This window comes from Bos javanicus, chromosome 18 (assembly GCF_032452875.1).
Source record: "Bos javanicus breed banteng chromosome 18, ARS-OSU_banteng_1.0, whole genome shotgun sequence".
NCBI classification, from domain to species: Eukaryota; Metazoa; Chordata; class Mammalia; order Artiodactyla; family Bovidae; genus Bos; species Bos javanicus.
In genome coordinates, this window is record NC_083885.1 from 40,122,572 (window position 1) to 40,148,241 (window position 25,670).

The 25,670-nt window shown below is 40.9% G+C and overlaps 1 protein-coding gene and 1 long non-coding RNA gene across 2 annotated transcripts in view; one reads left to right on the forward strand and one right to left on the reverse strand.

Annotated features, from left to right (window-relative positions):
* Positions 1–25,670, forward strand: part of HYDIN (HYDIN axonemal central pair apparatus protein) — a 465,600-nt gene that overhangs the window by 273,001 nt on the left and 166,929 nt on the right. The window contains 5 exon segments of the mRNA XM_061387844.1: positions 4,455–4,690; positions 7,124–7,224; positions 9,542–9,677; positions 18,475–18,639; positions 20,009–20,161. Coding sequence (XP_061243828.1) covers positions 4,455–4,690; positions 7,124–7,224; positions 9,542–9,677; positions 18,475–18,639; positions 20,009–20,161 — 791 coding nt within the window.
* On the reverse strand, positions 2,249–4,521 carry LOC133230406 (uncharacterized). Its single transcript, XR_009730841.1, has 3 exons — positions 4,436–4,521; positions 3,165–3,264; positions 2,249–3,004 (listed from the first exon to the last, which is right to left on the reverse strand). It is a non-coding gene; the product is annotated as an uncharacterized LOC133230406 (long non-coding RNA).

The window sequence follows — 25,670 nt, forward strand, 5'->3', positions numbered from 1 at the left end:
GCTCCAAAATCACTGCAGATGGTGACTTGAGCCATGAAATTAAAAGACACTTGCTCTGCCGGGGACCAGCCCCGGCTGATCCAGGGTATTCGAAGGAGAGACGGCGTAGGCGAAGATCAGGAAACAATTGCTTAATTAAATGTTAATTAAGGATATAAAGAGTAATAGAATGAGGATAGCTCAGTAAAATTCAGTGAAGAAAAGAGGCTGAAATAAGGATAGCTCAGTGAGGAAATTCAGTGGAGAAAAGAGGCTGAATAATTCAGCCAGAAGGTAAGAGAAAGAACGACATGGTGAGACCAAGTTTCGGTGAACAAGGCCCGCACTTTATTTTTCAAAGTAGTTTTTATACCTTAAGTTATGCATAGAGGATAATGGGGGAAGGGGTAGAGTCTTGCAGCAAACCAGGCTTTCTTCCTGCAAACTTATCATATGCAAAAGCTTAGGTGATTTGCATCATCTTCTGGCCCGGAGGCCTGTTAACATTTTAAGACCTTTTCTTCAGAAAACTTATTTTTCTCTAAAGGTGATTGGTCAGGAGCCACCCTCCAAAAGCATTAGATAAAGTTGCATTCCTACAAAGCAAAGGTGTGGTGGGCTATAACAAGAAAAAGAATTAACTCAAGGGTCCCAGGTTACAAACATTAAAGCTACTACTTACACCAATTATATTAATCAATACACTGCCAGGGACACAGCAGGTAAGGGATATGGAAACTTAGCAGCAAACATTGGCCCAACAAGTGAAAATCCCTTCACCAATACAATTTCTAATCAATCTTTTAGCTACTCAAAAGAATCTGTGTTTAGACAGTTTAGAACATCTCCTGCCTCTCACAGTTGGGAGGCTCTGAACAATCACATGTGGCCGGAAAAACCTATTCAGGCAGGCTAGAGGACTTCCAAGGGAGTTTGTAGGTTGAAACACTGTCACACCCAGGAATTATTAACTGGAGCTGTAAGCTAACTCTTTTTCAGAGAGGTAGTGGGGGACAGCCCCCCGTAAAGTCAGAGGTGTAGGTGAAAGCACAAAGCAGAAAGTAGGCAGACTCTGGTTTTGGGAGTAGATTGCTCGAGAATTTCCAGGGAGACTCCTGAGGCTTGATCCCACCTTTGCATATGCCAAGCCTCCTTCCTCATGACCTTTGTCATGGGCGGAGTTCCTCACGCTGGCTACCGGCAGTGATAGAATTCCAGTTGAGTTATTCCAGATCCTGAAAAGTGCTGCGCTCAATATGCAATATGCACTCAATATGCAATATGCCGGCTCCCGGCAGCTCCTTGGAAGAAAAGCTATGACTAAATTAGATAGCATATTAAAAAGCAGAGATATTACTTTGCTGTAATGTCTGTCTAGTCAAGGCTATGGTTTTTCCAGTGGTCATATATGGATGTGAGAGTTGGACTATAAAGAAAACTGAGCACTGAAGAATTGATGCTTTTGAACTGTGGTGTTGGAGAAGACTCTTGAGAGCCCCTTGGACCGCAAGGAGATCCAACCAGTCCAGCCTAAAGAAAATCAGTCCTGAGTGTTCTTTGGAAGGACTGATGTTGAAGCTGAAACTCCAATACTTTGTTCACCTGATGCAAAGAGCTGACTCATTCAAAAGACCCTGGTGCTGGGAAAGATTGAAGGCGGGAGAAGGCAACGACAGAGGATGAGATGGTTGGATGGCATCACCAACTCAATGGAGCTGAGTTTGGGTAAACTGGGAGTTGGTGATGGACAGGGAGGCCTGGCATGCTGCAGTCCATGGGGTCACAAAGAGTCGGACACAACTGAGCGGCTGAACTAAACTGCTGGAGATTGTGATGGTAGGATTGGATGCTGGATGACATATCTAATAGTTAATTAGTTTGACTAACACTACAGTATCGAGAGAGTTAAAGTATAGAATTTGGGTAGTGATTGTCCCTGAAGGAACAATGGGGCATTGATAACTCCTCAGACTGATCAAGGAATGAAATGGACCAAATCATCAGTGGTATGCCAGGTGATAGATCAAATGGGGCAGGATACATATCTGCAAAGTCATTATTTTTCAGGTGGTACAAGAACTTGCTGAATGAGAATAAGAAATTTGGAAGGCTCTGGGTTCTCAGTGGATTTGACCATTAGATAATTTAGACAGAGAAATTAGGGTTTGAGGGCAGAGTTGTTGGGATAAATAAATATAAGCATCAAAAAATACACACGGCCTAGTATGAACTAGCAGTATTTTACTCAAGGAGAAGTATTTAAGTTAACTTTAGGAAGGTATGAAGTAGAGAGTTATGGGCAAAGCTTATTTGTCGTGATCATAGGAAGTTCTTAGAAAGATTGGCAGAAGAGATTATAGTAGGCATAAGCAAAGCCTAGATTTGAGGAAGGGATCATTAGCAGTAAAGGGAAACACAACAGTAGATATCAGAAGGATTAAGGATTAATATGACCTTAAGGTAGCAATAGAGAAAAATATGGCAGAATGATAAGAACGAAAGTATACAAGGTAAAGTGTGAAACTCAGTAATACCAGGTGTGTTGCAAAATCTTGTTCTGTCACTCACGAGCAGAATCTTTCAACTTCATGTAGAGTCTGCTGCTTCTGAGGATCTGAGAATAGCAATCTATTGCTGAAGGTCACTGATTTCTGAAAGTTTATTTTAGCAGATTTCCACTTAAGATCTCCAGCTGTCAGAATTGAAAATTTTCCTTTGCAGCCTTGCGATCTTTTGCCCCTAGTTTCCTTAAGTTTCTTCTTCGGGGCTTTCTAGGTCAGATGAAAATGCACATCTTGAATGAGAATCAAACCTCCTGAGACTGCAATCTTTTAAATAATTATTTAAGTACTGGGAGAGATATGAAGGTGTCTCTTTGAGTCTTTGAGGCATTCTGGCCAAGCATGTTGTTAATTATTTGAAGAAAAGGCACATAGATGTTGATTTTTTAAAATGTATTAGATGTAAAGTACTTGCATTCAGATGGACAATTGAATAGTAATTCGGATTTGATGCAGCCAGAAACCTAGGAATAACATTTGTATTAATGAATGTTTGATCTTTAATAAAGCAATATCCTCTTTTGGGGGGCTTCTACACAAGCAATACAGGCTATTACAAGTAGTTGTACAAGGAATTGTTCTAGCTAGAAGGTTTTAATTGACTTTATTCTCAGAAAAACTTACAGATTCAGGAACGTAGTCTGGGCAGTGGTTTGGAAAGACACATGTGAACCTTTATAGGATCCACTTCCAAATTACACCATACATTTGAAGAGTGTTTATCCTGTAAATGGTAAGGTAAAATAAGAAGGAATCTGTAGTTTTAAGAGTCATTTTGAAAAAGTTAAGAGAAGTCAGATGAAGCAATTATATGATTGTGAAAATGACTTTCTAGCAATATCTCTGGAGTTTCTAAGAATAATCTTTCAAGTGCCCTTAATCACACAATTCTTCCATAAAATGTCTCTTCCAAGGAGGTGTGAAATTATAAGGGAGACGTGGTTGTGTTTCCTCCAACAGTCCTAATGTGTAGACAAAGGCTCAGAGATGGAGAAGTAGATCAGTTCAAAATATTCCCAGCAGTACTGCAGCAGTTCCTCCAGGAGACCAGTTGTACTTCATCACAGTAGGTTTCAACATAGAGAGAGAAGTGTTTACATCCAATAGAAATATGCATGTTTATTCTCTTGTGGTTTTAGATCATTCTTGTTCTGAAAATGGTAGCAGATACAATGACCACCTAGGGAATCCAAAATCAGAGTTTGGTTTATTGCTTGCCAGGCAAGGAGGAGCCACAGCTCTTAGGAAAGGAGCACGAGTCTCCCTGAACTGAATCTAGGAGGGCTAGAAATAACACTGAAAAGCAGTTTTGTCTCAGGGAGGTGAAAGCTTTGGCCAGCTAGCCTTTGGCCAGCTCAAAAGCAGACCGTAAAGTCTCTCTCAGGAGAGACTATTATTCGATTTTGTGTCATCCACTCTAAGAGCAAGAGCCTCAGACAAGTCTAGGATGAATTATATAATGTGTTGGCAGGCTCTGGGTCACACAGCAAGCAAAACTGCGTGGGCTTCTCCTTTCACACACCAGCAAATAAAAAGAGCAAATATACTGCTATTCCTTGGGGGAAATTGTATTTCTATGTAAAAATCAAATACAAAATGTGCTTCTAGAAGATTACTCAACAGACTGATTATAGAGACTGCCTCTGGAGAGGGGTCTGGATGATGACAGAGTGGTTTGTTTCATGTCTATTGTTGTTACATAGTAAATGCATAATAAGTACTCATTGAATGAATGAGTGAAATGTATTTATTGGTTGTGCAACTGAAAACAATACCGGGGAGAGTTGGAAATAAATAGCAGTGATGAACTGCCTGTCCAATTCATTTAAGAGGTTTGGCACTGAGAGGGGAGGTTGAAGTTAGAGGGAAGCTATCATAGGGCATTTATTTCTCACCTTATATTTTGTTTTCCAGGGTTTCCTCATACCTTGATATGTTCCCTCAATAATACCTCCTTGGTCCCCATGACCTTCAAACTGCGTGTCCCTGGGGATGGCGTTGGCCAGCAAAGCATTTCAAGTTGTGAGCAGTATTCAGACAACCAAAAACCATTTTGGAACAAGGATGAATTACCTGTAATAAGACCAAAAGAATTCACCATAACCCCCAGCTGCGGCACCATTCGCTCCCAGGGATTTGCTGCTATCAGGGTAAAATGCTCAGCCTTCCAGCACATGTAGCCATACAGCTGAACTGTCAAATAGTTACTGAGACCGCGTCTAGCGTTTGCTTTATCTGCCCAGTGTCAATGAGAGGGAGTGCCTCTAATTCACATGGAAAAGTGGGTCTATTTCTACAAGGAAGTAAACTACTGTGGCAAAAGAAACCAGATACAAATAGATTGGGCCAAAGAACTGACACTGCTTCAGTAGGTTTCCATCAGTCTGAATGCGTTGCCTGTATCAGAACAGTGGATTCTAGTAATTTCTGCTGAAGTCACTGCTCAGTGCCTAATAGTTCACTCATCAATACTAAGAGCTCATTGACAATCAGGTCCTCCATTAGACTCAAATCATTTATACTAGTAAGTATCCAGGTTTATGCCCCAGATGATATCCAGTTTATTCAAGTTTTTAACCTGAATTTGAGCTTCCTGGTGAATGTGGACGTGATGTTCCCAGCAGTGTTTTAAGGTCCACAGTGTGATGCTTGGCTTATGGCCTCATAGTGCCAACAGCAGAATTGTTCCAAAGCTAACTAAGAAAGGTTTTAACTGTCTCCCATCATTTACTTTTGCTTCTGGAAGCAGTTAGGTCTAGCAACACTGAAGGCTGCTAATTTTAAATGATTTTATCTCTTCTGGAAAAGAAAAAATGACTTTACAGCTAAGGTGATAATTTTCTCTTTAGTCATTATCTTTCAATATTTAATTCAGCTGTGAATTTTACCCCCCAAATTTGCTTTAAATGCTTTATAATACCTCACCATGAATTTATTCATCCTAAATCTATTCTAGGAGGTTTCAGCTTTTCTAAGGGTTTCTTCAGGGATACAGTGAGGTTTGATATCACATATTGTTGTAACTTCCCATTTGGGCTCCTATTACAAAATACCAGAGACAGGGTGGCTTATAAACATCAGAAATTTATTCTTACAATCTGGAGGCTGGAAGTCCGAGGTCAGAGTACCAGCATGGTAGGGTTCTGGTGAAGGCTATTTTTCAGATTTCAGACTGCTGATGTCTCCTTGTACCCTCACCTGGTGAAGGGATGAGGGAGCTCTCTGGGGCCTCTTAGAGGGGCACTCATCCTGCTCAAGAGGACTCCACCCTCATGACCTCATAACCTCCTAATAATCAGCACTTTGAGAGTTAGGATTTCTGCATGTACATTTGCGGTGGGAGGTGGAGACATCAGCATTCAGATCAGAGCAGTTGCTAATTGTGACTTGCCCAAGGAGAGGTGCAGCTGCAGTGAACGAATTTATTTTTTACAGAGTAGTGCTTACCTTACATATTACCTACTATTCCCCACCTTTTGTGGATCTTCTCCCATGTAGTTCAGGAAGATTCTAGAAGACAGCATCTGTCCAGCAGGTTTCTGCCAGAACCACTTCGTCTAACCAGAGCTCAGAGACATAAGTCAGGGTTAGAGCCAGTCCAGGAATCTGGACGCTGTAGTGGCTGCTTCTCTCCAAAGCTGCCAAGTTTTCCTTCCAAATCAGCAACTCCCTCTTTGCTTTATTTTTCCTTTGTATTTCAGAAAGCTTTCTCCAAGCCTCAGTTTTCCCTCCTGATCTGCACTTTAACCACGTCTATCTGGATTCAAATTTGCATCCAACAATTCCCTTTCCAACCAAAAAAATTTTAATTAGTACCTGATGCATAATTTATAGATAGAAGAGCCATAACCTATGCCAGAAGCTGTTTTCTACACTTACAAGTATCTCTTCCAATACAAATCATTTAAAGCAATTAAAAATTGTGACAAGGCTTCAAAAGCCTAAATGTCAAGTTTCACAACAATAAATACAAACATAGGGTAAAATATATTGGTCAGATACTGTCCTTGGATTAACCTTTCTTCAGAGTTTCCTGTTTTCTGCTCCAATAATGAATACGGGAGGTGGGGAGGAACGACAAGATTTTGGTTAAAAAAAAAAGACTAGTTTATTTCTCACACCTTTTCTATCACTGACTTGGTTATATTCATTTATTTTGCCGTAAGTGAAATCTAGCTGCGGTGTTTTATTGTTGTACTGAATTTTCAGAATTTATATAGCCCAGAGGCATAGGGAACACTTTAAATTGCAGTAATTAAAGTTTGTTTGTTGTTGATGTCCTTCAGGGCCTGGTTTTCCCTCATGCCAGATCTGTGGCTCCTTTGATACTACCCCTCAGAATTCAGCAGACCTATTATACCAAAAGCCGTTTGTTAGAATCTAACCTGGCCTTTGAAACAGCTCAGCATGCCCTGACCCTGAAACGGAACCTGTTTAACTAAAAATGTTAAATGCCGTAGATCCTCTAATAAAGTACTTAGAAACCACACTCATCCGTGTGCTCCTCTCCTGGCCCACTTCTCCCCTGTGCAGGGGGAGAGCTGGCCTTTTAGAAGAGCAGCTTTTTACCTTTTTCTTTCCAGGTGACCTTATGCTCCAACACTGTGCAGAAATATGAGCTGGCCCTGGTGGTGGATGTGGAGGGCATCGGGGAGGAAGTGCTGGCACTCCTAATTACAGCAAGGTATCACACTCACCTGCTTTCTCTTTCCCAGTCTCCCCTAAGCCACCAGTAATGGGCTGGCTCTCGAGGAGGAAGGCAGCACAGGAGCAACCAACCAGTTTACTGCCTTTCCTGAGAAAGGAAGAAGAATCTGATATTGGAGTGACAAAGTTTTATATGAGAAAACGCACCTCTGGTGGAGATATGAGGAGGGACGCGTATGTTAGATGTTAAGTATAATAGTGTTCTTTAATGGGCCTGATTTTCCATGTATATACTTGACAAGGTTTTATCAGGAACAGATGAGCAGTTGCTGGTTTTTATTTTTATCTTTAAAGATAGTAATCCAGAGTTCTGCAGCAGAAAGAGTGGTGCTCATGGCCCTGCTCCAGGACATTGTCAGTAGGACTTAAAGGCAGGCTGCAAGTGGCCTCCCAAAACGAGGCCCTCACTAACATCATAAACTTCTCAGAACCATCACAACTTGTCTCTCTTTTTTAATAGAGGCAACAGTGGGTCCTGGAGTCAGGTTAAGATCCTGGCTCTGACATTTGTTGACTGTGTCTCCTTCACTAAATTTACAGCCTTTCTCAGCATAGTGTGTCACGTACTGACGCTGACCACAGTCCTAAATAAAATCATAGGCCGTGCTCTTGCCAAAGTAAACAAGTGTCAAGATCTGGGACCTGATAGTGTGTATGAAAATACCATCTGAAGGAAACAGGCAGTATTCCAGTACCTAGAATGTAGGACCTTCATGAACCTTAGGAAGATGTACATTAAAGAAGGTACAGGTATGCTGGTTGGTGGGGTCATCATAACCAGCACCATTTCCTCTGTCTTGGGCTTGAGTGAAGTCAGGGGACAGCCCTAAAATAACTTGAAGGTCAAGTTCTTGCCACAATCTGCTTAATATTCCCTCCAGAGACTTCACTAATCATTTGTTCAACAACAGTGGAAAAACTCTTTTGTTTGGTCTTCTCTATCCCAAAGTTTGACCTTTTGTCTAGGCTTGCATTTCTTTTCTATTTTTCTTTTATTCTGATACTTTCCAATGCCTTTTCCCTGCAGCTCTAAGTAGAAAATCCTGAATTTTAAAAAGGTGGGGGGTGGGTTCTAGGAGGCTATGAGTTTTCTAGCATGTATACTCTGTGACCAAGTCAAATGCTAAGAGTCCTGTCAGCCCCGATGTTTCAGGCAGGAAAGGATAAGCTTTACCAGAATCACTGGGTCAACTGACAACTCCCATTCTAACTAAAAGTGAACCCTCATCTTGCGCTAAAACCCGAACTTGCGGTCAAGACTCTATATCACTACTTTTGGAGCAGTCTGTAAGGACTGCTCAGAGACTCAACAGAGGAGCTACTTTCAGAACGTGCTCCCTAAAGTGATTCTCCCAGAGAGCCAGCAGTGCAAGTGGCCGGGCAGGGACCGCAGGCTCATCCTCTCATACTGAGCCATCAGGGGGTCCCGCGCCGTCCCTTCATTCACACCATCTTCTGTGTTGCCCCAGGAAGAGTTGATGCTAATGTCAGTCCCTCAGATTATCTTCTTTCTACCTATGAGCAAAAATGGGACTCTGGGAGGGAGAGTAGCTGGCTCCAGCTGTGCTCGGTGAGGTCGGCATCTGCACCTGGCTCTGCCTCATTCACACTCCGGCACTCCTCACCATGGCACTGCGCCGTGCAACTGCAGCAGGGCGGGGCAGACCTGGGCACTTAACAGACGCAAAAGAAAACCCAGGCCACCTAATAACAGGCCAGTCTGCACACACAGGCCTTCCATCCCTCCCTCCTCTCCCCCACAACACCCCCTTCACACTGAGCACCACTGTCACAGTGCCAGTTCTGGGTCGAGCAGCTGCCTGAGCCCACTGATCTGAGGCAGCTGTTCCGCATGGAAATTAGAATTATTACCATTATTTAGATGGTGCGAGCTGTTGCTGGTCCTCAGGGGACTCTGACTGGTCCAAAGTGTCACAGCGAGTCAGGACCCTGTTTATCACGGAAACAGATGCACTATCCTAAGGAACTTGTGCTTTGGGGGCTCCTCGCCAGAGAAAAGGCCAAATATGAAAAACAATGGAAATGTTAGTCATTACCCACAGAAGACAGTGTTTAAGGAGTCCTGCTTCTAGCCCTTTTTTGATTAAAAAGTGGTTACTAGGGGCTTAGAGATGACAGGAGAGAAGATGTGAAAATGATTAATTAGTTATTAGAGGAAAACTACTGTGTGACAGTGACAAATGTGTTTAACTTGGGACTCTGTGTCCTCCATATGTAAACAAGCTCTCCCTTCATCCTTTTGAATTCTTTAATGGGCTCCTTCCCTCGAGCAGGTGTATTGTACCTAACCTCCATGTGGTTAATACAGAGGTGGACTTCGGGCGTTGCTTCCTGAAGTATCCATATAAGAAAACCATCCAGCTTGTCAATGATGACAACCTCCCAGGATGCTACCGGGTCCTGCCTCAGGCAAGTTACTCTATCCGTTTTCAGTGTTGCTTTTCATTCAGTTGAATTCCTTCAGTGAGAAAGAGAAGTCCTTTGAAAGAGCCATTTTCCTGACCACATGATCTACGTAATTCTGATTTTTAACTGTGGGATAACCTGGGGGTGGGGTTATAAAGCCACAGCTGGATTGCCCCCTGTATAAGTGAGCAGCTGCAGGTGGAAACAGTTGTTAATTTCCGAGGGAAATTGCCTTTGATAAAGAGGGGAAAGGGTCAATTAGGCCAACATGCAGAAGTTGCACCTGCAAATTATTGCCTGTGAATTCACCATGCATGGGAAATAAAGCAGAGCTGGGAGTTCTCATTTATCTCTATGGCTGTGACTTGAACAGAATCACTAAGATATGCTAATACAGTATTTATAAATGAACTTTTTGTACCAGAAAGCTAGAGATAATATATGAAGGAGAAAGGAGGAACTGTTCCGTAATGTTTTATGAAATGGATCTATCCACATGCCATTATACCTATCTAGGTGGGAGACTAAGCACTATACCTATCTAGGTGGGAGATTAAGCACTTAAACACTTGGACAAACAATTCAAAAATATCTGTATAGACTCGAGTAAATGAAAAGTGACTAATGAGATACAGTTTACCAAGGAAGTGTTTGGGTTTAAGACTCAATTCTATAAGTACTACTCTAATAAAAATTCATGCAGAAAATCAAATGGTTTTATTTGGCTACAATTGCAAAATAAAAAACAAGTGAGGTGACTCCATGGTGCAATGAATAGTGCACTGGACTTCCAAAAGACCAGTGTTGGGGCCACAGAACCAAGGCAGGTTTAGGCTGCATCAGCCCTGGGTGTTCTTTGGAAGGAATGATGCTAAAGCTGAAACTCCAGTACTTTGGCCATCATGCGAAGAGTTGACTCATTGGAAAAGACTCTGATGCTGGGAGGGATTGGGGGCAGGAGGAGAAGGGGACGACAGAGGATGAGATGGCTGGATGGCATCACGGACTCGATGGACATAAGTTTGAGTGAACTCCGGGAGTTGGTGATGGACAGGCAGGCCTGGCGTGCTGCGATTCATGGGGTCACAAAGAGACGGACACGACTGAGTGACTGAACTGAACTAAACTGAAGAGTTTTATAATTTCTGGTCTTACATTTAGGTCTTTGGTCCATTTTGAGTTTATCTTTGTGTGTGGTGTTAGGAAGTGTTCTAATTTCATTCTTTAACACGTAGCTGTTCAGTTTTCCCAGCACCATTTATTGAAGAGGCTGTCTTTGCCCCATTGTATATTCTTTCCTTCTTTGTAAAAAATAAGGTACCCATAGATGCATGGGTTTATTTCTGGGTTTTCTGTGTTGTTCCATTGGTCTATATTTCTGTTTTTGTGCCAGTACCATTCTATATTGATGACTGTAGCTTTGTAGTATAATCTGGAGTCAGGAAGGTTGATTCCTCCAGCTCCATTCTTCTTTCTCAAGACTGCTTTGGCTATTTGGGGTCTTTTGTGTTTCCATATGAATTGTGGAATTTTTTGTTCTAATTCTGTGAAAAATACCACTGGTAATTTGATAGGGATCACATTGAATCTGTAGATTGCACTTGGTAGTGTAGTCATTTTCACCATGTTGATTCTTCCTACCCAGGAACATGGACTATCTCTCTTTCTGTTTATGTCATCTTTGATTTCTTTCATTAGTGTCTTATAATTTTCTGTGTACACTTCTTTTGTCTCCTTAGGTAAGTTTATTCCTAGATATTTAATTCTTTTTGTTGCAGTGGTGAATGGGATAGATTCCTTAAATTCTCTTTCTGATATTTCATTGTTAATATATATAAATGCAAGTGATTTCTGTGTATTGATTTTATATCCTGAAACTTTGCAAAATTCACTGATTAGCTCTATTAATTTTCTGATACTATCTTTAGGGTTTTCTATGTACAGTATCTTGTCATCTGCAAACAGTGAAAGCTTTACTTCTTCTTTTCCGATCTGGATTTCTTTTATTTATTTTTCTTCTCTAACTGCTGTAGCTAGTACTTCCAGAACTATGTTGAATAATACTGGTGAGAGTGGACACCCTTGTCTTGTTCCTGATCTTAGGGGGAATGCTTTCCGTTTCTCACTATTGATAATAATGTTTGCTGTAGGCTTATATATATGGTCTTCACTATGTTGAGGTAGGTTCCTTCTATGCCCATTTTTTGAAGAGTTTTAATCATAAATGGTGCTGAATTTTGTCAAAGACTTTTTCTGCATCTATTGAGATTATCAGTTCAGTTCAGTTCAGTCACTAATTCATGTCTGACTCTTTGCGACCCCATGAACCGCAGCACGCCAGGCTTCCCTGTCCATCACCAACTCCCAGAGTCTACCCAAACCCATGTCCATTGAGTCAGTGATGCCATCCAACCATCTCATCCTCTGTCGTCCCCTTCTCCTCCTGCCCTTAATCTTTCCCAGCATCAGGGTCTTTTCAAATGAGTCAGCACTTTGCATGAGGTGGCAAAAGTATTGGAGTTTCAGCTTCAACATCAGTCCTACCAATAAACACCCAGGACTGATCTCCTTTAGGATGTACTGGTTGGATCTCCTTGCAGTCCAAGGGGCTCTCAGGAGTCTTCTCCAACACCACAGTTCAAAAGCATCAATTCTTCGGCGCTCAGCTTTCTTTACAGTCCAACTCTCACATCCATACATGACCACTGGAAAAACCATAGCCTTGACTAGACGGACCTTTGTTGGCAAAATAATGTCTCTGCTTTTCGATATGCTATCTACATATGTGAACCGTGAACTTCCTGATGTTCAAGCTGGTTTTAGAAAAGGCAGAGGAACCAGAGATCAAATTGTCAACATCCGCTGGATCATGGAAAAAGCAAGAGAGTTCCAGAAAAACATCTATTTCTGCTTTATTGACTAGGCCAAAGCCTTTGACTGTGTGGATCACAATAAACTGTGGAAAGTTCTGAAAGAGATGGGAATACCAGACCACCTGATCTGCCTCTATATGCAGGTCAGGAAACAACAGTTAGAACTGGACATGGGACAACAGACTGGTTCCAAATAGGAAAAGGAGTACGTCAAGGCTGTATATTGTCACCCTGTTTATTTAACTTATGTGCAGAGTACATTATGAGAAATGCTGGACTGGAAGAAACACAAGCTGAAATCAAGATTGTGGGGAGAAATATCAATAACCTCAGATATGCAGATGACACCACCCTGATGGCAGAAAGTTAAGAGGAACTAAAAAGCCTCTTGATGAAAGTGAAAGTGGAGAGTGAAAAAGTTGGCTTAAAGCTCAACATTCAGAAAACAAAGATCATGGCATCTGGTCCCACCACTTCATGGGAAATAGATGGGGAAATAGTGGAAACAGTGTCAGACTTTATTTTTCTGGGCTCCAAAATCACTGCAGATGGTGACTGCAGTCATGAAATTAAAAGACGCTTACTCCTTGGAAGGAAAGTTATGACCAACCTAGATAGCATATTCAAAAGCAGAGATATTACTTTGCCAACAAAGGTTCATCTAGTAAGGCTATGGTTTTTCCTGTGGTCATGTATGGATGTGAGAGTTGGACTGTGAAGAAGGCTGAGCGCCAAAGAATTGATGCTTTTGAAGTGTGGTGTTGGAGAAGACTCTTGAGAGTCCCTTGGACTGCAAGGAGATCCAACCAGTCCATTCTGAAGGAGATCAGCCCTGGGATTTCTTTGGAGGGAATGATGCTGAAGCTGAAACTCCAGTACTTTGGCCACCTCATTCGAAGAGTTGACTCATTGGAAAAGACTCTGATGCTGGGAGGGATTGGGGGCAAGAGGAAAAGGGGACGACAGAGGATGAGATGGCTGGATGGCATCACTGACTCGATGGACGTGAGTCTCAGTGAACTCCAGGCATTGGTGATGGACAGGGAGGCCTGGCGTGCTGCGATTCATGGGGTCGCAAAGAGTTGGACACGACTGAGCGACTGATCTGATCTGATCTAGGTTGGTCATAACTTTTCTTCCAAGGAATAAGCATCTTTTAATTTCATGGCTGCAGTCACCATCTGCAGTGATTTTGGAGCCCAGAGAAATAAAGTCGGCCACTGTTTCCACTGTTTCCCCATCTATTTGCCATGAAGTGATGGGACCAGATGCCATGATCTTCGTTTTCTGAATGTTGAGCTTTATCATTTGGTTTTTGTCTTTCAGTTTGTTAATATGGTGTATCACATTGATTGATTTGGGTATATTGAAGAATCCTTGCGTTTCTGGAATAATCCCAACTTGATCATGGTATGTGAGCTTTTTGATGTGTTGCTGAATTCTGTTTGCTAAAATTTTATTGAGGATTTTTGCATCTATGTTCATCAGTGATATTGGCCTGTAGCTTTCTTTTTTTGTGTTGTCTTTGTTTGGTTTTGGTATCAGGATGATGGTGACCTTGTAGAATGAGTTTGGAAGTATTCCTTCCTCTGTAATTTTTTGAAAGAGTTTTTGAAGAATAGGCATTAGCTCTTTTCTATATGTTTGATAGAATTCTCCTGTGAAGCCATCTGGTTCTGCGCCTTTGTTTTGGGGGAGATTTTTGATCACAGCTTCAATTTCAGTGCTTGTAATTGGGTTGTTCATAATTTCTATTTCTTTCTGGTTCAGTCTTGGAGGAGAAGGCAATGGCACCCCACTCCAGTTACTCTTGCCTGGAAAATCCCATGGATGGAGGAGCCTAGTAGGCTGTAGTCCATGGGGTCACTAAGAGTCAGACACGACTGAGCGATTTCCCTTTCACTTTTCACTTTCATGCATTGGAGAAGGAAATGGCAACCCACTCCAGTGTTCTTGCCTGGAGAATCCCAGGGATGGGGGAGCCTGGTGGGCTATAGTCCACGGGGTCGAAAAGAGTCAGACACGACTGAGTGACTTTTTACTTATTTTTACTCAGTCTTGGAAAATTGAACTTTTCTAAGAATCTTTGCATTTCTTCCAGGTTATCCATTTTATTACCATATAGTTGTTCATAATAGTCTCTTATAATCCTTTGTATTTCTGCATTGTCTGTTGTAAGCTCTCCTTTTTCATTTTTAATTTTGTTGATTTGATTCTTCTCTCTTTTCTTGATGAGTCTGGCTAAAGGCTTGTCAATTTTGTTTATCTTCTCAAAGAACCATCTTATAGTTTTATTAATCTTTACTATTGTTTCTTTCATTTCTTTTTCATTTATTTCTGCTCGGATCTTTATTTCTTTCCTTCTACTAATTGTGAGGATTTTTTTCCTTCATTTTTCCAGTTGTTTTAGGTGTAAAGCTAGGCTGTCTATTCGATGTTTTTCTTGTGTCTTGAGGTAGGATTGTATGGCTAGAAACTTCCCTCTTAGAACTGCTTTTGCTGCATCACATAGGTTTTGAGTTGTGTTTTCATTGTAATTTGTTTCTAGAAATGTTTTTATTTCCCTCTTGATTTCTTCAGTAACCTGTTGGTTATTTGGAAACGTGTTGTTTAATCTCCATGTGTTTGTGTTTCTTACAGTTTTTTTTCTTGTAATTGATATCTAGTCTCATAGCGTTGTGGTCAGAGAAGATGGTTCATACGATTTCAATTTTCTTAAATTTACTGAGGTTTGATTTGTGACCCAAGATGTAGTCTATCCTGGAGAATGTTCCATGTGCACTTGAGAAGAAGGTGTATTCTTCTGCATTTGGATGAAATGTCCTGAAGATATCAATGAGATCCCTCTCATCTAATGCATCATTTAAGCCTTGTGTTTCCTTATTAATTTTCTCTTTTGATGATCTGTCCATTGGTGTAAGTGGGGTGTTAAAGTCTCCTACTATTATTGTGTTACTGTCAATTTCTTCTTTTATGTCTATTAGTGTTTGTCTTATGTATTAAGATGCTCCTATGTTGGGTGCATAGATATTTACAATTGTTATGTCTTCCTCTTGGATTGGTCCTTCGATCATTATGTAGTGTCCTTCCTTATCTCTTGTAATCTTCTTTATTTTAAGGTCTATTTTGTCTGATTTGAAGATTGCTACTCCGGCATTCTTTTGCTTCACATTTGCAAGTATATTTTTGGAATATATTTTTCCATCCTCTCACTTTCAGTCTATATGTGTCTTTAGGTCTGAAGTAGGTTTCTTGTAGACAGCATATATATATATGGGTCTTGTTTTCGTATCCATTCAGCCAGTCTGTGTCTTTTGGTTGGAGCATTCCATTTACATTTAAAGTAATTATTGACATATATATTCCTATTGCCATTTTCTTAAATGTTTAGGGTTGACTTTGTAGATCTTTTTTCTTCTCTTGTATCTCTTGACTATATAAGTCCCTTTAACATTTGTTGTAAAGCTGGTTTGGTGGTACTGCTTGTCTGAAAAGCTTTTGATTTCTCCCTCAGTTTTGAGTGAGATCCTTCCTGGATACAGTAATCTTGGTTGTAGATTTTTCCCTTTGAGTACTTTAAATATATCCTGCCATTCCCTTCTGGTCTGCAGAGTTTCTGCTGAAAGATCAGCTGTTAAACGTATGGAGTTTCCCTTGTCTGTTACTTGTTGCTTCTCCTTGCTTCTTTTAACATCCTTTCTTTGTGTTTAGTCTTTGTTAGTTTGACTAGGAGCCTGGTAGGCTGCAGTCCATGGGGTCGCTAAGAGTCGGACACGACTGAGTGACTTCACTTTCAGTCTTTACTTTCACGCATTGGAGAAGGAAGTGGCAACCCACTCCAGTGTTCTTGCCTGGAGAATCCCAGGGATGGGGGAGCCTGGTGGGCTGCTGTCTATGGAGTCACACAGAGTCAGACACGACTGAAGTGACTTAGCAGCAGCAGCAGTTTGATTAGTATGTGGCTTGGAATGTTTCTCCTTGGGTTTATCCTGTATGGGACTCTTTGTGCCTGTTGGAATTGATTGACTATTTCCTTTTTCATTTTGGGGAAATTTTCAACTATAATCTCTTCAAAATTTCTTATATCCTTTCTTGTTCTCTTCTTCTTCTGGGACCCCCTATAATTCAAGTGTTGGTGCATTTGATGTTGTCCCAGAGGTCTCTGAGCCTGTCCTCAGTTGTTTTCATTCTTTTTACTTTATTCTGCTCTTCGGAAGTTATTTCCACCATTTTATCTTCCAGCTTACTGATTTGTTCTTCTGCTTCAGATATTCTGCTATTGATTCCTTCTAGAGTATGACACGACTGAGTGACTGAACTGAACTGAGAGTATTTTTAATTTCAGTAATTGTGTTGTTTGTCTCTGCATGTTTATTCTTTAATTCTTCTAGGTCTTTGTTAATTGTTTCTTGCACTTTCTCCATTTTGTTTTCAAGGTTTTTGATCACTTTACTATCATTATTCTGAATTCTTTTTCAGATAGTTTGCCTAGTTCCTCTTCATTTATTTGGACCTCTGTGTTTCTAATTTGTTCCTTCATTTGTGTAGCATTTCTCTGCCTTTTCATTATTTTTTTAAACTTATTGTGTTTGAGGTCTCCTTTTTCCAGGCTTTAAGGTTGAATTCTTTCTTCCTTTTGGTTCTGCCCTCCTAAGGTTGGTCCAGTGGTTTGTGTAAGCTTCTTATAGGGTAAGATTTGTGCTGAGTTTTTGTTTGTTTTTCCTCTGATGGGCAAGGCTGAGTGAGGTGGTGATCCTGTCTGCTGTTGATTGGGTTTGTATTTTTGTTGTTTGGATGAGGTGTCCTGCCCAGGGGCGCTACTGGCAGTTGAGTGATGCTGGGTCTTGTATTCAGGTGGTTTCCTTTGTACAAATTCTCACTATATGATACCCCCTAGGGTTAGTTCTCTGGTAGTCTAGGGTCTTGGAGTCAGTGCTCCCACTCCAAAGGCTCAGGCTTGATCTCGTTCAGGGGTGACTCTTGTTTAAGGAAATGTCCCTCTTGTATGTCTGTGGCTTAGAGTTGTATGTTGTGGCTTCTTTCAAACCTGAACAACTGCGGTGGTGGCCTGGCAGCCCGCTCCGGTGTCCAGGTGGATGACTGAGTGGCCCAGGCAGTGGCTTGGGTGTGGGCTCCCAAGCATGGGATTTTTAAAGTTTTATTTGTGTTATATAAAAACTTAGTAATGTGCTGCAGAACACACACTAGTAAACAATGGACAACATTCATTCATTCACCTACCTGTTTTTTCCATTTAAAAAACATATACTGAGCATGTGTTTTGGGCCAGAAAGTGGGCAGGTATTGAGGAGAGAGGCCCAGGTCATGGCTTAAGACGTTTATAGCCCTTGGAGAAGATGGACATGTTAATAGTGCATGCTGAGGAAAGGGACTGAGGGATGCTCCCTGAGAACAAAGGAAGTGCCTGGACTTTAGGGCCCGGACACCCCTGGGGGTTTCAGGATGAGTTGGGGGCAGGTCAGAGGGTACGGGCATTGCAGAAAGAGTAACCACAACTGCAAAAGGTTGGAGGTGAAAGCAGTATCACGTGTTCAGGAAATGCCAGTGGCCTCTACTGATGGAGTGTACAGGGGTGAAGTGGACGGGGATTAAAGCATGAAGGTGCAAAAGGCCTGTTCAAGGAATTTGGCCGTGGGAAGCCATTGTCCTGAGCTAACTCACATTGTGGATGATTCTGCACTTTTCTGGGTCGCACACTTTGGATTTGGGGCTTGTGCACCTCTCTTAGCCAGAGTTCCTTTTGGCTGAATTGAGGTGGTCATCCCCATTCACTTGCTTTAACAAGGGTACATTATAAGACCCTCTGTGGATTCAGGACAATGCTTGTTTCAAAATAATGTCATGTGCTACTGGTTTCATACTGAACCTGAGGCTTGCTTATCCTTCTAGCTTCTCTCCCCCACTAGGTGTATCAGGATGTGCCCGCTGTGCTGCTGTCTAGTCCCACGCCCTGTGGGATCATCCCCCCGCACAGCACAGTTCACATACCTCTGACCCTGGAGACCCAAGTCCCTGGGGAATACAGGTCCACAGTTTACATCTCCACCTTTGGGAGCCAGGATCCCCCGATGGTGAGTGCCTGTTTTCAGAATTGCAGTTCTAAGTGCCGTGCTTCTTGTGGGGACATTCTAACCTTTGCCTGTAAGGTACTCACCGTATTTGCGTATCCTCTAGTTGTTGGTCTTCTAGAGTCTTTCATTTTCTCTCTGCAGTGGTAAAATACCAGGGCTGTTACTTTGGGAATCTGTTTTGTGGATACATCTGAAAATGGTGCTTTATAGCAATTGATTTTTCTCACACATACAGACACACCTGACCCCTCTCCAGACCCATGAAACCAGAATCTCTGAGGACAGAGGACCAGCACACCCCTTCTCAATTGTTCCTACTACAAAGCTAGGTATCCCTAGCTTGCTACATGTGGTCTCTGAGATTGATTTCCTCCACTGCTCACCAGATCTTTTCCTGTAGGCTATTGGATATGTATACACAACTTTATGCTACAGCATATCCTATTATATTCTTGGACTTATACCACCGATGAACCTTAGTTACTCCAAGCCTGAGAAAAGGGAGACATGGAAAGCTGTCTGCTGCTTGAGCTGAATCAAAGGACGAATCTTGAAGGAAGTTACCCAATAGGGTATGAATTCCTAGCCATCGGATTTACTTGGAAGCTGGGTGGTGTCAACATGCATTTGTTTGAAGTGATTCTGATTGCTTAGAGAGTATAATAAACTAGGGTTTTGCTTTTATCTCTTCCATATAAGATCATGTAGATAAGCCATCTGACATAAAGCAGCGTCATTAAGGCAGGCCAGCTGAAAGGTGCCACATCCAGGTAACCTGCTAGCCTACACACCTGCCCTGCACAGATGCAGCACAGATGTACCTTGCTGAGCAGGAAACATTTTATGAAAGAAAAAGACCCCCTTCCTTGGGCAGACAGAGTGCCTGGCGGAGAGCATAGCAGAAAGGAAGGAGAGCAAGGCAAATTTCAGTCCCCAACCTGCACAGATTTGCATGGTGGGTACCCTTGTCGTATTGCTAGTACAGCAAAAGGACTGGGACTCAGTCCAGCCACATCCAGCCCTGAAGTGCTGGTCCTTAACCCCTCAGTGTTCCTGAGACTGGAGTTCTGGTGGCACACACTGAACTGTCATTCTGGTTTCCCATCGGTGCACGGCTCTGGGCTGTCCCAGGGAAGCAAAGCTTTATTTTAAGGGAGGAATTCCATGCTAGATCCACGGGTCTGATCAGAGGGGTCATCCTTGTGGCCTTTCACTACATAATATCAGGGAGAAGGACTGTCGATTCTAATAGCAACCTTTTATGTCCCTGCTTTTTATAAAGGGATGCTTAGAAGGTTCCGTTTCAATTTGATTTTAAAGGCCCACCATTTCAGCCATCCCTGTATTCTTTCTCTTGCATGGACTGCAGATATGTCACTTAAAGAGCATCGGAGAAGGCCCAGTTATCTATGTACATCCCAGTCAAGTTGACTTTGGCAATATCTACGTCCTGAAGGACTCCCTCAGGGTTCTCAAGTTGTCTAACCAGTCCTTCATCCCCGCGCTATTCAAGGCACGCATGGTGAGTAGAGTGTGCGCTGTCACATGACGAAAACACAGCTTTGCCTGTATCTTGGGGGCAGTGGCCTTATTTCAGCAGCATGTCTTTGAAAATGATCTACAGAAGCAGAGATTTACATAGTTCAACTGCATTAAACTGTGTTATTCTCATCCCTAATTCCTCTTTATTATAACCCTCTCCTGGGTATGTCTCTAAAAAAAAAAAAAAAAAGCACTAATTAAAAAAGACACACTCATGCCTATGTTTATAGCAGCATTATTGACAATTGCTAAGACATGGAGACAACTATGCCTGGCTTTTCATTTTTTCAAAGTATTATCTTTTTTCTGTGTATTAAACTAAAAGACATGTTTTAACACTTAAATTCATTGATTTATAATCAAACCTCTTAACTGTTTTTATAATGTTTAACATATTACTAGTGAGCACCGACAAAAGACACTAAAATGTATCTTTATGAGAGAGCAGAGTTCTTATGTCTTAGCCTTAATTGTGAACAAAATCTATAGAATAAACTCACAGGAATAAGGAAATAAGAGGATAACATCCTAATTTATCAAGATGGGCATCTTCTCTCTTACCATGTAAAAGTCATAGCCATTCCAAAATGGACCACCCTCTCCCTAAGCCTACCAAGTGACTCTTTCAGTCACAAGAGGCTACCAATGGCAGTGATGTCAAGAGACTTCCAGAAGCAAAGGTTTGTACTTGGCAGACAGCTGTAAGCCCCTCATGCCGACCCTCATTTGAGACTTTTTTTACTTTGGCATAACTAAATGTGAAACTCATAAGACAGATTCCAGCAGGTCATACTGATTATAAACTACTCTAGGAGAAGGAAAGCTATTGATTACATGATGGGTCAGCACCTTCCCTGAATTTAGAATGACAGCTCTACTGATTAAATATGATTAATTCAAGTATAAGCTCAAGCCAGAATGAAAGGAGGCTTGATTTCCTTGTCGTGAAAGAGCTTGCCAGAAAATAAAAGAAAAATATATTGGTTTCCTGCATGCTTTATAAGCTTTTCCATCTTCATTCTGCCTATTCCAGCTCTTAATTAGCTTTAGCAAATTGTTTTTGCTAATTAGTTGTTATTCAGGCATACACTTAATACTTGTCACCACAGAGGGAGATTAAGGCAAAATTTCCTTCATATGGACCAAATGTGGCTTTTTTATTTCAAGTTCTACTTTCCCTCCTCCATACAAATCTATAACTTCTTCCCCATCGCCAGCATCACCATCAGCAGAACTACAGTGGACTAAGTGTTTGTGCCCTGTGCCACCCCCCAACCCCTGCCACCATCAATTCATGTATTGAAATCCTAACCCTCAGTGTGATGGTATTAGGAGGTGAAGTTTTGGTGAGGTAAATAGGTCATGAGGATAGAGTCATCATGAATGAGATTAGTGCCCTCACAAAAGAAACCCCAGAGAGCTCTCTCACACTCTCCATCACTTAAGGATACAAAGAAAAAAATGGCAGTCTACAACCTGGAAGAGACCTCACACCAGAACCTGACTATATTGACACTCTAATCTCAGACTACCAGCCAGAACAGTGAGAAATAAATTTCTGTTGTTTGTAAACCACCCAGTATAGTATTCTGTTATAGCAGTCTACATCAACTAAGACACCAACCAACTCATGTTACTCTTAAGGGATGGCTGTCATTGTCATTAAAAACTAAAGAATTTATTCTGCCTGTTTGTGTACTGACAGTAGTCAGTCATCCTCAATAATAAGCTAGTACAAAATGAAACACACTTTTATGTAATGAGAAAAGACAGATGCATTAAGGAGCATGGTGTAAAGGTTTGTTAATGGTATGAAATCCTGACACACATACATAAAGATCAGATGGAGTTGATCGGGGAACAAGTCTATTCTTCCTCAGTGCCATTTTATCTTCTCTGTCACAAGTGAAAGGAAAGAGACTGGAGAGGCATCTGTAACATGGTACAGCTCTCTGTCGAATGGCATTTGGGATATTTTTTTAAATGTTGGTTGTGATGAAATTGTATGCAGCATTGTTTTATGCTTTGAAAGGAAAAAATCCTCCTCTGGAATGTTAGGATATTAAATTGAAATGAGTCTGGAAAAGAAGGGCAACATTTATCTGAGGGTCTTAGATACAGTAGTCACTCAGCAAACAGTGGTTGAGTATCTGAGAGCTGCAGTAGTATTCTGTACTATCAACAGTATGGGTTCTAGTCAGACACATCTGGAATCAAGCCCTAAGTCTGCGTGTGCTAATTCTGGGCACATTGTTTAATCTTTCTGAGGCTTTGGTTCCTTCTCTTTCAGTGGAACTAATAATGGCATCTAGAAGATTAAACATGATAATCTATGTAGAAAGAGCCTGGCGAAAAATAAACATCAGCATTCAATAAATGGTAGTTTTGATTATTAATGTTGACAGACAAAAAGATCTAGGTGAAATGGCTTATGGAAAGACTTTTTTATTTTTTTGACACTATATCTTAAGATTTTTTTCTATTTCTTAGGTAAGAAAGAAAAAGAAATAAGGCACACTCAGAGAGGCCTTAAGATTTCAAATTAACTGATCCACATAGTACAGTGCTCTATCAGATGGGAGCACTATTACTGCCTTTTTTCTTACTCTTCATTTGTTTCTATAATTTTTGACAGTGAAGCCAGCTTATAAAATATAAAACATTTTTATTGATGAATCCATATGTGTTCTTCTACACCAAAGAAAAGAGATTTATTAGCAAATAAATTACTTTAGAAATTTTAGGTTCATTAGCTTTCTGATTCTCGGAGCATTTTATTCATGTATTTGTGCAGATGCTTCCTGGCACCATGTAAATCATATCTGTGTGCTCAGAGCAGTCCTAGTTCTTTTATTTAACTATCTTTATGTCTTGTGTTTGATTGAACACCTTTGACTGAGTCTTGAGAAGGCAGTGATTTTCAGAAAGAACATTATTGTCCCTGTTGAAAGATACCTCCTTGTAGCCTTAAAAGATTATTGGTAATCTTAAGAGCTGTGTAATCATAAGAGCTATGTAAATTACAGAAACCTGCTTCCCTCATATAGTCAAACTCTGCTGGCCTTAAAATTCTCACAGACTTCCCCCTACCCACTACTCCCTGCAAAGGGGCAAATTAAGAAGTAGGACAGTTGCTTCACCAATAGGAACTCTCAGCATCTCAGTGACCAAGCCCTTTCAATCAATCTGTCATTCTAAACTCCTTCCCTCTAAGAACAGGGAGAAAATCTGGGCACAATATGGAAAATCACAAGTTTAAGGGAATGATGGAGCAACAATGCCAGTGTCAACAACCCAGAAGGAAAAGGAAGTTAAGGAATTTAAACCCAGCATTTATGACTGCTCTGGTTTCCCTGGTGGCTCAGACAGTAAAGCGCCTGCCTGCAATTTGGGAGACCTGGGTTCAATCCCTGGGTCAGGAAGATCTCCTGGAGAAGGAAATGGCAACCCACTCCAGCACTCTTGCCTGGAAAATTTCCATGGACTGAGGAGCCTGGGGATCTACAGTCCATGGGGTCTCAAAGAGTCAGACATGACTGAGCGACTTCACTTTCTTTCACTTTTCTATATAGTACCAGAAGAGGTTGAAAACTAAAAGGAGCTTTCAGAAAACTCATTGATCTAAGAAGATAAACACTGGAGTCAAGACAGGCTGGAAAGATAAAAACTGGAGAAAAATGAACTTGGTAAAACTCTCAAACTTTTGGTTCCGACTAGGAAAAGCTATTTTCTGGAAACAAAATTGACCTAATGCAGACCTCATAATCTCTGTTTGGATGAAGGAGTTCCAGGATTCCTAGTTCCTTCCACATCTTTCCTAGAAGCAAATATATGTTCTTACCAGAAGATGACAACATGATTCTAAGCCTCAAAATATCTCTACAGTTTTCATATACAATGTCAAACAGTTAATTTTAAAATTACCAAGCATAGGATACAAATTAACATAAAACTACAATATGCTTAATATACTCAAGGAAATAAAAGGCACAATTTAGAATTTGGTAGAGATCTAGAAAGTATAAAAGAGAACAAATGGGAATTGAAAACCTGAAAAATGCAATTGAAATTAGGAACTCAGTACATGAGTTTAACTGTGCATTACATACAGATGAATAGATAACTGTAGAAGTGAAAGTTCAGAAGGAGCTACTCAAAATGAAAATGTAGACGAGTTGGTAAAACAGACAAACTCAGAGAGAGAGGGAAAGGGAAAAAAGCTGTCATTGCCTTCCACAGAAGCAAATGGATAGGGCTCAAACTGCCCAGGTAAGAAGTAACAGTAGATTATAGATGAGAAGGCGAACAGCAAAAGAAAATGCTGAAAATTGACAGTGGTTGCCATCATTAATGAGCAACAGGGGGATTGATAAGGGTGGGATGGGGTGCAAGAGACTTCTGTTTTTCACAAAAAATTGTGTAATGCATATATCTCATAAAAATAAGATTTAAAATTTTTAAATCATGCTGCAAGACAGTATGTAGAAGTATGCTACCATTTATGCAAGAAAAAGTATATAAGAAAAAATATAAATATGTATATTTTTTAGTTTTGTTTATAAAGTTTCTCTGAAAAGACAGGCAGAAAACTGGAAACAATGGCTGCCTCTGGGAATGGTAACTAGTGGTCCTGTGCAGGAGAGAGAGAGACTCATTAGAATCCATTTGAATTCAGCACTGGGACATGCATTATTTATTTTTTCAAGAAAAAGCTTCTAAGAAAGAAAGAAACTGGGAATGAAACTAAGGAGAACAAGCAGAGTTAAAATTAAATGGGCCCTAAAGAGAAGGGTAATCATATCCTTTTAGGGTGTGTAATTTATTCAAGAAACAAAAGTGTGTTTTCCCTGTTACACAAATTAGCATCCTTATAGAACAAACAGAAGTTAATAAAAGAAAAAAAGTCACTCATATGGCACCCTACCAATAACCACCATTAAGCTTTTGGTGTACATGTTCCAAAACTGTACTGTGTGTGTCTGTCTGTGTATTCCTATCCCCCACCATCAATACTACTTCATTACCAGCTATTTTTATTCAACAGTGTGGTATAGTCAGTTTCTGACATGAATTATTAAGGAATATTCCTACACAGATCATTTACAGTGACTGACTTTATGGCATCATTGGGCTGCACCGCAGTTGATTTAGCTAATCGCCTACCGATAGGTGGTTTCCAGCTTTTCACCACTATAAACAATGTTCACATCCTAATTGCTGCTCCCATCTTTAGCTGTTTCCTTAGACTAAATTCCTAGAAATGCAATTGCTGGATCAAATGACGTGAATGTAACTAAGTCTTGGTAAGTCTTTTGAAATTATCTCCTAGAAAATTTGTACCAGTTTATATCCTACCCCCCTCAGTGTTAAAGAAGGTTATCCTGTTCCAGACCCTTGCTGGCATTTTGTTTGCTAAATCTGGCAGATGAGGGGAAAAAAAAAACCCACATATTGCTAGTTAAGTTTGTGTTTCTTTGGCTTACTGGTGA